An 18,501-nucleotide genomic window follows, 5' to 3' on the forward strand; every position below is an offset into this window, starting at 1 on the left:
TCTTGCTGAGAATATGTCTGCTGCCAAATTGCAACAGACACTGCACTACCAATACGCAACTAATTCCGAAGAGTTTTAGGGGGTCGGTTAAAACCAAAGTCAGCCTCGTCCTGAGGAAAACAGGATTGCAAGGTGGAAAAGTAATTTGGCGAAACTTGGGTTTAGGATCCCCACTAAAAATGGAGTCCTGCGACTAACCAGGTACACACATGCTCATTATCTTGTTTCTTGAAGCTAGTGTCTCACTGTCCCTGAAGAAAAAAATAGGAGGAAGAAAAAAGGCAAAAAAAAATCAAAAGATAAAAAAAAAAAAAAAAAAAGAAAAATGCGCTGCTCTTTGTAACAACTGGAACACCAAACTCAGATTGGAGAAAAGCTACTGCAACCTGTTTCACTTATTATATGCATATTAAAATTGGGAAACAAAACAACCTATCTGATCATATGTTTCCCATTAACTTCTGATTTTTTCTAATACTACTAAAGCTGTTGTGTGAATACAGTACACACACCAGTTGGGATCAACACTGCTATAAGGACTCCCTGGTATCACTGTAAATTGAAAGTTTGAAATCTTTCTTTGATCCAGATCAGCCATATTCCAAGACAGATTAAAGTTACATTACCAACAGGACATAAAAATATAAGTACGATTCAGGCCAAAAAAAAAAAATCTGAGGGATGGGGATTTTCTGGTAATCAGTGGGTGTTATGAATGAGTAAAGACTGCATGATCATGCCATTTGTCATAAACGGTACCACATAAAGCCAGTTATTATATGTGTTTAAGAAAGGAGATGGATTTCGGATTTACTTTTGACCTTTTATGTATTACTTCTGTACTGCCTAATTGGCATAGTTATTTCTGATTTTCATTAATGTAAATTGAAATGAAAATTGCTTTTTATTTTATTCCACAAATGTTCATGCCACACTTGCAAAAAATGTGACCTGTCATTCATTGTAATTTATTTTTAGATGTCTAAACAGTTTTTAATAGTGTGATGCAATCTGCACGTCAAGGAGCCAGAAGACTTGGACAGGAGCAATATGATTCATTTTTTAAAGAGCTTTAAAGGGATCCCTAATTTAAACAGAAGGAGATATTTATTCAGAGATTGAATTTAAAAAAAAAGTCATCCAAAGCAAAAGAATTCTTACTCAAATGCATTTTCCTGAATTTGAAAAGAATCCAAATTTGCAGAAAGATTATCTGGTATATCCTTAAGTATGTAAGAAGAAGAAAACAATTTGCAAAGTAGTAATTAAGTATCTGGCAAATACTGTATTTGAACTAGAACAGTGTTATCTACATCTAATAATATCTATATCTAGCTATGCAATACAACAAGTTAGAGTGTATCTTCCTGACTCATAATGTTTGCTTTGTCTGATTTTAAATTCTAGTCTTTAAATGGATACAGAAATCACCACTACAAGTTGATCCACGATATTTTGTCATGCTAGAGAATTAGGAGTTTCCATTAGATAATTACCAGAAGTGTGTCTCATACAGGAAAAACAGTCAATTGCTGATGTAACAGGATTAACCAATCCAGCACAGTGATCCGGCCCACTTTTGACAGACGTTATATGTGAGTGTACACATGAGAAGTACAGTATAAAGCTTCGCATTATAAGTACCACAAAGAGGAACTTCAGCAGTTCTTAAAGCACAATACAGCAGTCTCCTTCTGAGAGTCAGGACTAGAGAGGTAAAACTTTCAATCAGCTTTTTTTCCTTTAAAACTGAAACTTTAAATTCCTGTGCATGCTGTTGCATACTGTTAGGGTTATATTGAATGAATGCATATACAGAACTTTGCAGTTCAGGTAATTTGTAGAAAGAGTCTGAACCACCATTTCTGTATGTATTCAAACACATTTCTGTATGTGTTTTTGTACATATATGCATATACATGTAAGTACAAATAAACCATGTATCAGCGGTTTTGGAAGACTCGCTTTTATAAAACAGTGGTTTTTAGAAAGTTATGCTTTACATTAAATCTGTCATCATCATGGCATGCAAGCAAAATATGCTATACCTCTATGTAACAGAGATTGTATGCGATAACTGTACCTGTAGTATATGGCAAGCAACCTATACCCCACAGCAAGAACCCAGACATACTTGTCTGTATTTTATTTTGATTTATGCCTCTCCCTTACTTTTCATCAGACACTGTTAGGATAGGTGCTATATTAGAACTATATATAACTCCTTTAATTATGTCATCTGTTAGTACATCTAATCATGAATGCATATTTTCATCTGAAATTATTTTTTCATCCAATTAAACTTTTAGTTCTATTTCAAGCTGACTTTCAGACTTCGTATAATTACAACAGACTTTGGGCTGTTCACAAGATCCAAGAAAATTCGATGTATTATAGAGAGGTTTGTGTTACAAGGATGTGTTTATAAGAATGGCTGCAGGGTTTATAATGCTGAAAGACCTGTAAGTGTAACAGTATATAACAGTATAGCAACTGAGGTCAGTAAAACACAGATGAGGGGGTACTGTGGATGCCTTATAACAGTAAAAGACTTATAAAAGATCTTAATTGAAAAGGACTAGCAATATATAACATTTGTAAGACTTTGGTTGATTGTTCAATTACTTCTGTATGTTTCATTTACTCTACCTATAATTCCTTGCCTGTCTCTTAGCCCATGTGCCTGTAGTCATCTCATGGAAATTAGAGACCTTTCAATGCTTATATTTATAAATTACTCCTTTCCACTGTGAAATATAATGGTTGACAATAATATACTGAGAACTGAATATTTGCTGGGTAGGAGGTAAGCCCATCTGAGAAGACAGAGGTGTGTGAGAGAGAGAATTAAAGGAATGAAAAGAAAGAGGGTAAACTAAAAAAGAAGGAGCTGCTCTAAGAAAATCTGTGCAAGATAATGCCTGAAAGGGAAGAATCTCAAAAGTTAGAGCTATATTTTTCCATTACCAAGTTCAAATGTAAGTGAGTTTGCAAACTTCAAGTTTGCTGTGTAAGGAACAGAACGGAGAGGATACAGAATGTAAAGGCAACCTGAAGCCATAGCAGTGGCACAGGGAATGCCTTTTCACTACAGAGCAAAGCCCTCCAGGGCATAAACTGACAAGGGGCTACCAACACTAGTTGAAACTCCTGCTTCTTGTAGTGCTTTAGATTTCTTTTAATTTCCAGTGTCTTATTCTAATATTATGATTGCTCTCCGTGATTTAAATGAATGAAGTAATAAGTGCCTTCTAATAACAATGGGCCAAATGTAGAAGATCTTACTCAGCCTTCACTCAGACAGAATTATTATTGGCATCGATGAGGGATTTGCCTGAGTCAGAAGCAAGCATGATTTGGCCAGATGACATGTAAGACTTTTCACATTCAAAGCACTTTTCAGGCATTGCTTGATTAACCCCAAACCTAAATATATCTACCCAAGAACTTCCAGGCACAGAAGTATAGCATAGAAGTAGGGATATTACATGGCACTACCATGGCATCTCACATATATGTACCAACTCCTGCTTAGGCTTTCAGTCCCTGACTGCATATTGCAGCTGGGGAGTGTATCATGTATTATAGAGCCCTCCAAACAACAGTGCTATTTTGTGCCTGTCAGACCTCTTGGCAGTGTTGATAACCCCCTGCATTTAGAAGTGAGCAGAAAAGATTTTCTTCTTCTACTCCAGGCAGAATAATATTCTGTTCAAAATATTCAGAGCCCTTTCCCTCATTCCCATCTCATTCACAAGCTATTTAACATCTCCTGCTATCCCTAACAATACCAGGCAGGACCAAGAGCAAGGTGCTCGTTAAAGATTTCACTCTTTTCATTCATTCATGTTTCCTCTGTTTAGTTAAGCCAGTGATACTGTTGAAGGAATAAAACAAACAAAACAAAACAAAAAGAAAGCGAAAAAAAAGGGGGGGAATGACAGCTGGGGGGGGAGGGTCAAACAGAGGGAAAAAAAAGGGTAAAAAAAAAGAGTAAATTTACAGGAATGAGAAGATATTTTAGAAAGGGGGGGAGGGAAGGAACCACGAGTAGTGATATTTGAAGAGAGGTGTGTGTTAGGGGAGCAATGAGCATAAGGAAGCCAGCCTGCCTGTTCCTCCCCCTTCCTAATCATAGCCTTTACTCACAGACAAAACTCCCTCCCTCTCTCATTCACTCACTCACTTTAGGCCAATCCGTCCTCTCTCTCTCTCTCCCTCTCTCTGTGTCTCTCTCCTACTCTGAGACAGAGTCAGAACTCTTCTCCCTGACAGCCACAAACATCTACAGCACTTACTGCATTCAGAGAGGGAACCTGCAAACAAAACTTCACAGAAAACTTTTGGTTCTTGTTCCAGAGAATTTGCTGAAGAGAAGGAAAAACAAACAAACAAACAAACAAACTAAACCAGCCCCCAAAAAAACTGTTCGTGAAGGGGGAGGAAAAGCAGGGCCTTTTAAAAAGGGAATCACAACAACTTTTGCTGCCAGGATGCCTTTGCTTTGGAAGAGAGGATTACTGTTGGTGCTTTGCTGGATTATAGTGAGGAGTTCCCCAACCCCAGGATCCGAGGGGCACAGTTCAGTCACTGACTGTCCATCATGTGCCCTCGCCACGCTCTCAAAGGATGTGCCCAGCTCACAGCCTGAGATGGTGGAAGCAGTAAAGAAGCACATACTGAACATGTTGCACTTGAGGGACAGACCTAATATCACCCAGCCAGTGCCCAAGGCAGCACTTTTAAATGCCATCAAAAAACTCCACGTGGGAAAGGTGGGAGAGGATGGCTATGTGGAAATAGAGGATGATGTTGGAAGAAGAGCCGAAATGAATGAAGTTGTGGAGCAAACCTCAGAAATCATCACTTTCGCAGAATCAGGTGAGTGCTTGAAAAACAAAACTGTAAAATATCCTTTGTGCCCATACTGAAAAATACCCTTTGTGCCAAAAGTGCAATTAACTTATTTTCTTCTCCTCAGCAATAATGTTTTCTGCAGGATTGTAGGATGAGACTTGGGGGAAGGGAGAAGGAGGAATGGGATGGGGGGGTAGGACTCTGAAGGAATTTGATTTTTCTGGCTTAGTCTTGGCTACAGATTACACTTGCTAAGCACAGTCAGTCACACAGGGAGGAAGCTCTCTAACCAGTCTTGAACATAAAGTCAGGCTGCAGCAGGGTCCTCCAAACTCTGCCTGTAAATCCAGAGTACTTGCAGTAAAGGGCTGGATTGCAGAGTTCATGGTGAAAGAAAAAAGGCTGTAGCCTTTTGGGGAGTTTATCAAGACAGAAAGTAAACTGCAAACTACTTCAGAAACAACTCTTTTATGTAAAAATTATAGTGGAAGTTACAAAATCAGATGAAGCAGCTTTAAATTTTAGAAGTGAAAGGGCTTTTTTGTGGGTTTTTCCTTTTTTTTTTTTTTTTTTTTTTAATTTAACACAGCATCTTCGGCAATAAAGAGTTGCAGGGACTGTCAGATGACTTCAATAGAACGGGACAAGTTGCTGTAGCTGATCCAATTTGTAATGCAGACTTCTGCATACTGGAAAAAAGATTCTACTCCTAAAACACTCCTGCCAAAAAATGCAACCTTGGTAGGGTGTATTTTGAACTATTTCACAGTTCTTTTCCCCCTAACTCTTAGGCAGTAAGAGCTCAAAACATACATATTTAATAAGTAAAGTCTTAAGGCTCACATAAACTGCCCATAGGAAACAGCTCTAAAGTTGTACTTTGCTGTCTTGTTCCTACATTAATAGGACCAGAACCCATTTTAATTCAACGTGTATGCATCTGCACATATATCTGTTAGTGTATGTGAGTATGCTAATGCATGCATCAATAGCAGTTACTTGCAATAAGTCTATCATCTAACTAACAGCAACTTTTTATGATGCTGTCTAGCCAAAGCATTTTTCCTGTTGCCAAGACGGTTTTAAAAGAATGTCATTGTTTTGTTTGGTACAGCATATGGTAGGCAAAGTATGCAAAGGAACTCCAAGCATTTTTGTTTAAAAGTTTGCTGCAGCAGTATAAACAATTAAGACAACACTCAGAGTTTCCAGTCCTGAAAACCTGTTGACTCAGATGTTCTGATTGCAGGGAAGCCATGCACAAGAAGTGTGCATGCTTTTAAGTGCAGACATTCCTGCTGGCTGTCTGATTTCCAACTGTACAAGGAGCCCTTGCCTTTGGAGCCCTTGTCAATATACACATTATCAGTTCTTTCAGCATGAGAGCTCAGGCTTTTCAGTTTTTCCATCCTCTCCACTGCAGAAAGCAGGGAGAAGTTGTCAGTGCCAGAGGTCATTAGAAGCAGGGATAGCTCAACATTAGTTTAGAAATTAATTTATAAAAGCAAGGAAACCTCTAAGCTATCTATGAGTCGGATTCCCCACCTGGTTTTCAGAAGCTCGCTCTGAGCACAGTGGAACACATATGGCATGAACAGTGGTTTCTCTTCACTGTGCAAGTCGCAATCATTTGTAAACACATTATTGTCTCTCCTGAGCTCTGACACAAAGGAATTTGGAATTTGATATATGCCTACTCTGTACAATACCCTCCAACGGCAGCTCCCGAAGCCATTGGCTCTTGGGGTCACGTGAGCAGCAAACCCCATGCCATTGCCCACACACTGGCCAATCATCCCGCCACCGATCCCCCGCCACCAGCCACCAACACTGACACGTCGCTTAGCTGGATTCACACAGCCTTGTCCTACTGCTGCTAGACAAATTTCTTGAAGAGGACTTATGTTATGGAGCTGCAGGACAGGGGCATCCACTGTGTTCTCATGCTTTCTCCTCCCTGCCACTATTCCCCTCTTTTGTACTAAGGCGATCCTGGATGCCCAGGCAGGAGGGCTGCTCTGTCCATTTTTTCCATACCTGCTACCTTTCCATACCTCTTTGACTTGGGGCAAGGGAGACACAATTAGCAACCTAAAAAACGAGCTCTGGTTTGGGCTTATAATGGAAATGATAAATTCGCTCTGTGGAGTAACTTCAGATTACTGAAGCATATTCTTTATCTACAGCCATTCATATCTAGTGACTTGCTAATATCAGAGGATCTACCACATTTTACAGGTGCCAATGCTGCAACAACTTAAGCTCTACTTGAGATCCTGTCCTCTTGTACACTGGGAGTTTTGACTGTCAAATATTAAACCAATATTTTTTTCCTGTAAAGGAAAGTGAGGCAAAAAACAAGGGCAAGTGACATGTCATATAGGAAGTATGAGTTACAGAGACAGGAATAGAATATAGCCACAGGGACAGTCTCCACTTTTCATTCTGTGGGAACTGGGAGTAGCATGAAGAAGTTTAAACACCAGGCAGGAGAATAAACATGTTCCGCTCACAGCCAGGTTAATGTGTTTCCTGCTTTTAATGTCAAACTCACTCTGCCTCGATAGAGGGCAAAAGAAATCAATGAAAATTAGAGAAAACATATTGTATCAAATAAATGTGTATAAAAAGAAAAATAGGACTTTAGGCTTCTTGTATCTTTGGATATGGCTTGACATAAACCAGCCTTACCCCATGCCTTTCAGATGCCACATTTACTACTTCCCTTTATAAAAAAGTAGTATTTCCATCTTTCATCAGCCATATTCTCAAACATACAAAGAAATGGAGTGAATGAACAAACAGCACCCTGTGCATGCAGCTCTGGCTTGAGACTATTTTCTAAAATAGACCAAAATTCAAACAAGCACAGATTTCAGACAATTAGAGGGGAAATAAATGCAATTGGTCTGAAACACAGGTGTAGTTATGTCCAGGAAATCAGCAAAATAGTTGGCAGGTAGTTTTCACAGCTAACAAATCCAGACAGATCTCTGCAAAACTAATGACTGTGAGTACTGGGCAAAAGTTATAAATGCACCCTACTGTCCTTTGGCACTCTTACAAGTAAAACATGAAAATTACTTTCTACTTGCATATCAAACTAAGATTACTAACCTTGATTAGTTCTGCTGTAAGGGTAGCTGTGCCAGAGTTCTGCGTGTTACTTCAAAGTCTTAAAAACAGTTTTTTGAGGAGAGAGGTCATATAATTTTGTGACAAGCAAATCCAGCAGGTTTGATAACAGAGATATTCAATACTTATAAATATATTATTTATTACTCTACTGACTCGTTTTTTATTTTAAGTAGACAGCTTATTAGGCAGGTCTGGGATTTTGCCAACTGAATTTGATCCTGGCAACTAAACTACCAATGAAATGGGTTGCTAACATCAGCCCCTGAGAAGGTGATAAGAATTATTGGATGGAAATACTGAAATCTAAAGGTTTGTCATCAGGAGAAATTTCAGGGGGAGGAAAAAAAAAAAAAAAAAAAAGAGAGAGAAATCTGCCAGCTATTTAGACCACTTCTACTGTTTTGTACTACTTCATACAGAATTCAAGGTGGACTGACTTGATCATGTGATGCCTACTTTGATGTGCAGAGGGATATGTGTATGTACATATTCATGCATTTTCTCAGAAGATACCTACCCTATACAACCAAGCTGAAGTTCAAGAGGAAAAAAACGCAAAGGATATGTTGCTTATGTATTTTGAATAATTTCAACAATTTTCTTTTGAAAATGATTATATTTAAGGGTACAAGTATTCCTGCTGGATAAAGAACGGCCACGAGAGGGCACACTCCTAAGGCTTTTTGCTCCACACGAGGCAACCTTCCTGCAAACCCTTATTTTACCTAATTGGATTCTGAATCCCAAAGACCTTTATGCTTATCTGTAGCTGCTCTGAGTGGGGCTCGTTTCTCTCTTATAGTTTAAAAGGCAGGGATTTACTGGAGTGAAAAGCTTCAAGGAAAATAACACAGGAAGGAAATAGGTAGAAGGGTAAAAGATAAACTGATGGATGCTAGAAGTGCTGGAAATCTACAGAGATCAGAAATTATAAATATTTTTTTTTACAAGATACTGAGAAATGTGACCATGAATCATCATCTGAGATGATTTGCTCACATCTTTTTTTTTTTTATTGCAATCTCCTCACTTTTAGAAAACAAGCCCATTTTCCCTTGTATTTTTTTTCTTTTTTTTCCCCCCTTGGCCTACCAAATCAGAAGTCCTACCAGAAGAGGAAAGCCATTCTGTGTTGATTTGTTTAATTGTATCAAAATGTGAGAATTCAGGGGGCTTGTATGGATTAAAGAACAACCTGAGAAAGCACAGATGAATCTAGGAAGATGGGAACCAGTTTAGAAAAACATACCTTCTGAGGTATGTTATGACAAACATTCTAACAGACAAAAAGTACTGAATGTGTCCATCTCTGTGTAGCCAGGCCCACAGTTTTGTGTACTAGTAGGGAATATCTGAATATGTATTTGCCTGTATGTGTGTATAAGAACATGCATGTCCTTACATACAGGTGTGCCAGGGCAGACATGCTCATATACCTGTACCTGTGTCCATATCATTCCTGCAGACAAGAATGGGCATTCATGTGTTTTCCTCTGTGCAGGATATATCCACCTTGCATACACATAAGTGATTCATGGGGAGGAGTTCTTATATCTATATCTATATATAGAGATATGCCTATGAGAAGGCAATCTCATTTAATGCAACAGAGCTTTGCAACGTTGATTTAGGATTGAATCTTAGTTTACTGGAAGCAACTGGAAGTTCTGTAATTCATTTCAGTGGGCTTGGGATTTGTGCCTTATTGCATAGAAATTAAATATTTTAATGAAAACGGACTGGCAGCCTCTGATCCACTTAATTTTAGAATTTACAGCAAATTATTACAAGTATGCACAAAAAAATTGCCCTCTCAAAAAAAAAAAGAGACAAAGACTTGGGATTGTTTTTACCTTGGAATATTTTACTGGTGTAAATGATACTAAACTTTGCTTGAGCTATTTTAGACGTAAATGAAGAAATAAAATAAAAAAAACCCAGCTTCAACCAAACAAACACCTTTTTTGTTTCTAAATATTTAAAGCCATGTGGGGGAAGGGCTTTCAATTTGGAAAGAACTCAAAGCTGTGGATGTAAAGTGCTTCCCTCCTAACAAAATAGCAGAGGAGAGTCAAGGTTCACCAGAACTGAATTATTTCACATTCTGAATGACCTTGTCAATGCCTCTTCGGGTTAACTGTTCAAGAAAAGGTATTTAAAGAAAGTCGCTGCTGCTTCACCACCACCCCCCCCCCCCCCCCCCCCAAACGCTCTGGGAATAGTCCTTTTTCCTGATTTTCTTTTTCAGTTTATTTTTTTCTTACAACAAAATCTCCCTTTTCAGGCAGCTAATGGTAGGTGAGCATAAAGATAAGGTATTAATTGTGCCGTTATTTCCCCTCCCACTGTAAGAGCCAACAGAAAGAGAGCAGGAATGAAAGTATGCAACCTGGATGACCGAACACATATGTCGGATAATGAATAATCAGAATAAATTGTTTGCCAGTGATCCATAGGCTGAAATGCATTCACAGAAATGGCCACTGTCTAACTGTAGCAATAGGACATTTGTAATCATCAGTCTGCCTAGGGGATAATTACCAGATGATAACACTAAATTCTCTGAATAAATTCTAAGCTGCAAAGAATTCATCTAACTCCAGTGGTCACTCATTAGTAAACATTTTGAGCAATTATCTCTCAATAACCATGCTCTTCTCTTCACTCTCTTTAGAGGAACCTTTCTAGTAACCTATTTTTTTTCTGTCTCCTGGGGAACGGAAATGAGAAGTGAAGGGAAGGATGCTTTTGAATGTAATTACAGATTGGCACGCAGTACAAATTCCCCCAAATCTAAACATAGGCAGTAGTAAAGTTAGCAACTAAAAAAGGAAAAAAAAGCTTGCTTTGTATGGAAAAACAGTTCACTTACAGTATAATGTAAAAACGTTTCAAAATTAAGCACCATTGAAGCATAGAAATTTAAAGCAATAGCACCTTCTTACACACTGAGCATTTTTCAAAGGAAAATAAATCCTGTGTATTAAGAGAAATTAAGAATAAGCCACATTATAATGTCTATTATATTATACACATAATAAAGGATAATCACTTTCATTATTAAAGAAAAAGCCTTAATAATTTAACAGCATATAGTTAAAAAAAATTCAATATCTTCTCATTCTACTCAAAAGAAGATACTCTCAACTGTATAGGTTCAACCCCAACTAGTATATGTATGTAGCTTGAGCTAACAGGGCTTGATCTTGAATTCCACTGCAAATTGCAAATAACAGAACTTCAGCTGCATAGTTAAACCATCCATACTGAAGGAAGGATCCTTAGCCTCAGAGGAAGAGCACACTGGCCCTGCAGATTCCTGCCGGAGCACAACAGGAGCTACCCCATGCAGGGCTGCCCCTCCAGACCCCCTGTCCCTGGGCCCTCAAGGGTTCTGCCAATCTCTCCATGGGCTCCTGTGCATCACCCAAGTGCTGCCTGGGAGCGCGTGCTGACCACAGAGTCCTGTGTGTGAGCCCTGGCCAGCTGTTCCAGAGGTGGAGAGGAGCGTACCTGTGCAGGCTACTCTCTGCTCTCTGCTTGCATGTTCAGGTTTCTCTCCTAAAAAGGTGCATGAGCACTAGTGAAGAGAAAAACAGATATGAGAAAACTCCCATACTATATATACTGCTACACTCTCTTTCCATTCAGTAACTCCTTCCATTAAACCTTTTACCATATATGCACTGCTTCTTAGAGCTTGTATTTTTAACCACTTCTCACATCATTTGCTGGTGTTGCTCGCCCTGCAAGACTGATCCTTTGGCATCACAGCCCTCCTTCTGGAAGGGACTTTGCTCAGCAGTAAAGCAGAGAGGTGGCCTCTCCAAAGTTTTGGGAAAGGGAAGTGCGGAAAAGCAATCAAAAGGAGCCCAAAGCAATCCCTTGTCTCCTTTTTCATATCATAGCTGCCTTCTGCTATGATAACAATCCAGGCTGTTGACACTGCTGTTTATATGAGCATGGAAGTGATGAAGGCATTATCACTGTTGGGCTGTGGGTCTTTCCTCAGCAGTCAGGCAGGAGGAGCAGGATGATTACAAATGGAAAAAGACCCTTGAAAATCTGCTGTGACAAATGTAAAGGGTAAACAAAATGCAATTATGTAATTATGGAAGTGATACCACCCCCAAATTTCAGGAATCTCCCTTTTACCTTCAGTTTGATGAACAGTATATATTTCTGAAGCTTTGATCCTGACCATTAATTCAAACCTTAAAGAAAAGACTGCTAAATCCCTAAAAAATATTTCAAGAAAATTAAATATAGATTTTTTTTTTTTTATCTCAGAACACTTGAAGAATTTATTTTATTGTAGCACTGAACCTTTTGGAAACAAAGATCCTGTTATAAAGTGGATGTGTAACCATATTAAGCCAGATCCTAGGGTCTCAATTTGGTTTTAGCACAGGCCAAAGTCTGATTTCAAAATGAGCTTGTCTGAGAACAGTGACCTCTTAAAAACTGCAGGATTCATACCATTTGTGCTGTGTGATCGTAACAAACTAGTTGTGAATGTGGAGAGAATTCAGAAAAGCTTCGTTTTTTCCTAATGTGAAAGCTTGCTTTTTATCCTCAACCTTGCACCATTCCCAGTCTCCTTCTAAAAAGACCTATGAAAGGGAAAGTGTTTTTAATTGCTATAAAACCTTTTATTAGTTATGCAGGTTTCAGGATTTTGTTTCATTCAGAAATATTAGGCTCAGATAAGCTTCCTGCATCTTTTTTCATTAGAATATTAATCCACCATTTGTTTCTGAAAATGTAGCTAACCACATCCAGAGAGGCTGTTATTGTAGCTAACAACCTACAAGGAGGCTGTTATCCCTGTATAAGGACATGTCTTAGGCTACCTTGTTCAGGCTCACTTCCCTTAACTAAAGAAAAAGCAAGTACTTATGTACTTTCACCATACATTCAAATATTTTTAGTAATGAGGAAGGATTCTACTTTCACACATAGAGGAGCATTTTAAAAGCTATTTAAGAGGGGTTTTAAGGTCCTATTCCTTTCATGTAATATTTGTCAAAAAGACTGCTTGCATCACTATGCTTCTGGCCAGTGCAAAAGGTAATATGAATATTTGCTGTTGCAGATACATCACTTCGTAACTATTTTCAACTCCCACTAGCATGGAAATAGCAGAATATGAAATACCATGCACTAGCACTTAATAGCATTAGGTTATTCTGTAATGCATGACTGCCTGGCTTTTCAGATTAGGTGGGTCATACAGCTTCTTCCAGTGTTGAGTCAGGTCTGCACACCCCACCTGCTTTCTCCAGAGCAGATGACCAGACCAGGCTTTTTGTCCATGTCCAGCACAGTTGATCAGCTCATGCACAGGACCCCTGCTAGTGCCTGAACTGCTGTCCATGCCCAGCTTGGTTTCTCAAGAATACAAAATAAGCATGGCAATTCTCAGTAATTCATGCTTATTCCCCACACAAGTTTGTGAGCTCTGAGGAAAGACAGCGGCTGGGAAGAGGCTGCTGGTGCCAGAAGACTTTCTGCAGCTTGATCTAAACCGCCTTTTTTTTCCACCAAGGTTTGCTTGGGTAGAGGCAGCAAGCAGAATGGATTGGATGGAGAGTCTTGGTGGGCAGCAACCCACCCTTGGCACATCATCTGCTTTCAGGTTCCCATGAAGGCCAGGTCCCCCTCAGAAAGGATTTATCAGGACTGGAAAGGGATAACCTAAAGTTAGAAACTTGCTTTAGAAGAGAGAGTCAGGGGAATAAAGCCAGAGGCCAGCTGGTTCTTAGAAGTATCCATTCTCATAGAGAACACTCTAAAACATCTCTGCATACAAGGCAACCAGCCTTTTGGACCAGACTTCTTTTGGTCTGGAGGAATGTCATTGTACAACTCCTCATGCTCTGAAACTGAATCAGGACTGAGATTGGTGTCTATCAGCTGACCTCTGTTCCAAAACAGCTGGCAGCTTTGACATAGCTTGATTGCCAGCATGGAAAAGAAACAGCATTAGCCATTCAGTCATTATTGAATGAATAAATTAAAAAATAATAGTAAAAGAGTAATTTCATCATGCTTCACAGTACTGGTCAGCTTGCTCTGTCTTTTTTATAAACTACTTCCTTTTCAAAAGCACAGTCCTGCTGGTTCATGTAGCTCCCTGAGAAATTAATGTAACTCACTCTGGAGACTGGCATCAGCCGCCTGCGAGACACAGTTAACACAAACCATGTGTTTCCATATCTCAGTGACAGTTAAAGTCTACAATTTCACACACTCACTTACAGGGAAAACAAAAACAAAACACTGTGCCCTTTGGACAGTGTAATTCAGAAATGTTTCTCTCTTTGACCTGGGAAGGCCATGAGGGACAGCTGTATGTGTCAGTGCCAGTACTTCACAGAGAAGAAAAGCAACAGGTAGCTCAAGGGGAAGCACAACTTGCCTACAAACTTCAGAAATCAGTAACTCTTGAATCTGCAAGTGAACACAAGGTAGATGTCTCTTGTGATTTTGCTCCAGTTCTGTCTCACCTGAGAATGAGTGAACAGGGGAATGGTAAGGGAGCCTGTACTTGTGAATTCAGTTACAGTGGGAAGCAAGGAAAAGAGCCTTGCTACAATGAGGACATTTTTTCCTGTATATGTCCAACCAGTTCTGTTTTGACCACCATTTGCTGTTTTTAGGGTGCAAAGTTCTGGTTCACTGACAAGAAAGATTGCTGCACAGAAAATTTGGTAAAGAACTACGGGTAGCTCAAGAATAACATTAATGACAAATTGATAACTATGAATACTGTTTCTTTCTCACTAAGGCCAGATATCTGTACATTGCAAATATGTGACCCCAGTCCACCCTGGCCTCCATGCTGAGAGAAAACAAAAGATGTCATCAGGGCCTTTTTCTTTGTCAAGAAAAGAGAAAAGTACCTCTCATGAAAAAATAATATCACCACCACCCCCCAGCTAATTCATTCTCTCTTAACTTCTTCATGCTCTAGTGATCAAATCATTAAACAGCCCTCATTATTCATTCCAACTTCTGCCAGGGATATGAGCTCTGTATCCGAGAAACACCTCCTCACCATCACAATCATCATAATGACATCTCAGCAAGTTGATACAATTATGCCAGAGAACCGTCCCCATAATTATACAGTTCTTTAGCTCATTTCTCACTGTATTCACCATTACTATAATCACAGCAAGTACAGTGTGTTAAATTAGGAACAGCATCTACAGCTAACATCTAACACGATGAAAAGCCTGCCTGCTGCAGTTCTTCAATTCTTTACAATATAACTCTGCAAACTTCTTAAAGCTGAGGTTCATATGTTACCATGTGTTTGTTTTTGAAACAATAGATATTTAAAACTCATTTTAAGATGCAAATGAAGGATGTATTTTTACAGAGGGAGAAAGGGTAAACCTCTTTTCCACATAATTTTCAAAGTATTGCTTAAGAATTGGCAGCACTGGACCTCATTCCCTAACCAGATATTAGGTGTAGATTTTTATGCATATGGTACATATGGACTGCCATCACAAAGCATTTTTGCCTTTCAGCTAACAGTGATCACAAAGACAGCTTAAGCAAGTGAACCCTTGGCACCTGCTGATGCTTATTTGCCAAGAGATGACTATATTGTTACTATGAAAAATGCTCTGGTTAAAATATGCTGGAAAACAGGCAAATATATACTTTTCTAAAAAGAGAATTTTCACAAAATACAAACTGAGGAGGGGGTGAAGGAAGGTTAGAACAGAAGATCCATAAAAATTTAAAGAACCAAATAGAAAACCTAGGGCACTTCATGCCTGTGGAAATAGTAACAGAAGTCTCTTTAACAAAATGCAAGCAGACATACTAACAAGTTCTTCCTGTCTATTTCCATTTACCAAATCAGGCACAGCCAAGAAAATGTTGCACTTTGAGATTTCCAAGGAAGGCAGTGAATTATCGGTGGTGGAGCATGCTGAAGTGTGGCTCTTCCTGAAGGTCTCCAAGGCCAACCGGAGCAGGACAAAAGTCACCATCCGCCTGTTTCAACAGCAGCGGCAGCCAAAAGGCAATTCTGAAGGAGCAGAAGATACAGAGGATGGGGGGCTGAAAGGTGAAAAGAGTGAGACTTTGATTTCAGAAAAGGCAGTGGACACCCGTAAGAGCACTTGGCACATCTTCCCTGTCTCCAGCAGTGTCCAGAGACTCCTGGACCAAGGCAAGAACTCTCTGGATGTGCGGATTACCTGTGACCTGTGTCAAGAGACTGGAGCCAGCCTGGTGCTAATGGGCAAGAAGAAGAAAAAGGAAGACGACGGGGAAGGGAAAGAAAAGGAAGCTGGAGAATTCACAGGAGAAGAGGAGAAGGAGCAATCACATCGGCCCTTCTTGATGATGCTTGCCCGGCACTCAGAGGATCGCCAGCACAGGCGACGGAGACGAGGCCTGGAGTGTGATGGCAAAGTCAACATCTGCTGCAAGAAGCAGTTCTTTGTCAGCTTCAAGGACATAGGATGGAGTGATTGGATCATTGCTCCTACAGGTTATCACGCCAACTACTGCGAAGGAGAGTGTCCCAGCCATATAGCAGGCACATCTGGTTCATCATTATCTTTCCACTCCACTGTCATCAACCACTACCGCATGCGGGGCCATAGTCCCTTTGCCAACCTCAAATCATGTTGTGTGCCCACCAAGCTCCGGCCTATGTCCATGCTGTACTATGATGATGGCCAGAACATCATTAAGAAAGACATACAGAATATGATTGTGGAGGAATGTGGCTGTTCATAGACACTGGTGTGCACAAGACCCTTCTTTTTAAGAAGAAAATGTATCAAAAGCCCAAGAAGAGGAAAGACCAGACATGGTATAATATTTTTTGAGTGAAACAATCATCAGAAATATAAGCAAAAACAGAAGAGAGCAAGAAAAGGGAGAGAGAGAAAAAGAAAAAAAAATAAATTATGGAGGATCAGTAAAGGCTTCAGCTATAAAAAGGAAAAAAAAGTCATGAAGCTGGGCTTGAATAAGATAGGTCTGAATGTTGGTTATGGGTTGGGGATTTCCCCTTCCTTTCAGTATGCTCCTTATCTTCTTACATAGTATACTAAACATTAGTTACTACTAGGGGAAGGAAGTTCTGTTCCCTCCCTTAGTTACCCATCAGGTCAAGCCATGGTAGCAGCTCATCTAATCCACAGAAATTTGGACGAAGTCCAATAGGTCAATGAAAGCCATGTGTATGATCACTACAGTCACTGGCGCTTTCCCCCCACATTTATAGAGCAACTGAGTAGGTGTGTTGTGTTTGTGTTTGTATATATATATGGCTACGTATTTATATACATGTCTCTATATATACAGACACAATACAAATACATGTACTTAACATTGATCAAGGATCAATAGTGTGCAGGTGTGTACACACCTTCATCTTCTGCACTACATTTACAAAAAAAAAAAAAAAAGAGAAGAAAAAAGGAAAAAAGAAAAATGAAGAAAAAAACAGAATAAAAAATTAATGAAATTAAAAGTTACATTCTGTAAAGGTGCTTACAATGTTAGAACTATGCAACCTAGATGGTTTGAAACTGTTTACCTGCAAGAGAAAGAAAAAAAAAAAAAAACAGAGAGACTTTTTTTTAAAATGGAAGTAACTTGTTTTAAAAAAAAAATCATCAGTGAGAGATACTTGAAAGGAACATGTTTGTCCAGTTACTGGAGACAAACATTTCTATATTTTGTAAAAAAAATTTTTAATCGTTTACTATTTGCACTACAATGGTGTCTGACCTGTCTAATCCTTATTTAACAAATATTTGCAAGGGAGGGTGGTTGGGTGTGGGTGGGGTTGAGAGCTGCACTTATTGTGAGCTATACAAGAACTGCTACAGCACACAAAATAGCTATTTTTATTATTATAATAATTATTATTATTTTGTACCTTAAAATGAATAGACACATACACCAAAGACATTTGTGCAAGCCTCTATAAAGTCTGTTTGTGGTTGGTACCATTCACCTGTAATGAGTTAGGGTTTGAATTAAGAGTCAGGGGGTTGATTACATTCAGGCTAGAATATCTGTTAACCAGTTGAATTCAAATAGTGCCCTCAACAGAAAATTGCCATTTGAAGTAAGCCCAGAAAATCCCTGGGATTTGGATCCAAGGTGCTTGGATCTGAGGTCCATCTGAGCATAATTGTACTGTTTTGTATGTACAACACTAAACTTGGCCCTGATGCACAGCAAATGTGCACTGTAGGGAAACAACTTTGTCCAAGGAATATACATATATATGAATATATTTCTGTATGTATATACGTATGGATACACAAGGTATAAGCACTTCTGGCTTCATTTTACTGTTCTTAAAACAATGAATGTTTGTGTGCAAAGCACAGTATGTTAAAAGATTTTTTTGTTTCTTACTGCCAAGTAGGAGGCTACATGTTCAAAATGGTATTTGTGCTAGAGAAACCTAAAGTGCTGGTGTACACTTAAAAAGTGTTGATGTAAAATTGCAAG

The 18,501-nt window shown here is 39.1% G+C and overlaps 1 protein-coding gene across 1 annotated transcript; it reads left to right on the plus strand.

The window, feature by feature from the left end:
* The first annotated feature begins 1,650 nt into the window (after window positions 1–1,650).
* Window positions 1,651–16,880, plus strand: INHBA (inhibin subunit beta A). The gene is made up of 3 exons (XM_058833521.1): window positions 1,651–1,715; window positions 4,360–4,881; window positions 15,878–16,880. The coding sequence occupies exons 2-3, from the start codon at window positions 4,494–4,496 to the stop codon at window positions 16,762–16,764; spliced, it is 1,275 nt and encodes a 424-aa protein (XP_058689504.1). The 5' UTR covers window positions 1,651–1,715; window positions 4,360–4,493; the 3' UTR covers window positions 16,765–16,880.
* Window positions 16,881–18,501: the final 1,621 nt, after the last annotated feature.

This window comes from Poecile atricapillus, chromosome 2, assembly GCF_030490865.1.
Source record: "Poecile atricapillus isolate bPoeAtr1 chromosome 2, bPoeAtr1.hap1, whole genome shotgun sequence".
Classification (NCBI taxonomy): Eukaryota; Metazoa; Chordata; class Aves; order Passeriformes; family Paridae; genus Poecile; species Poecile atricapillus.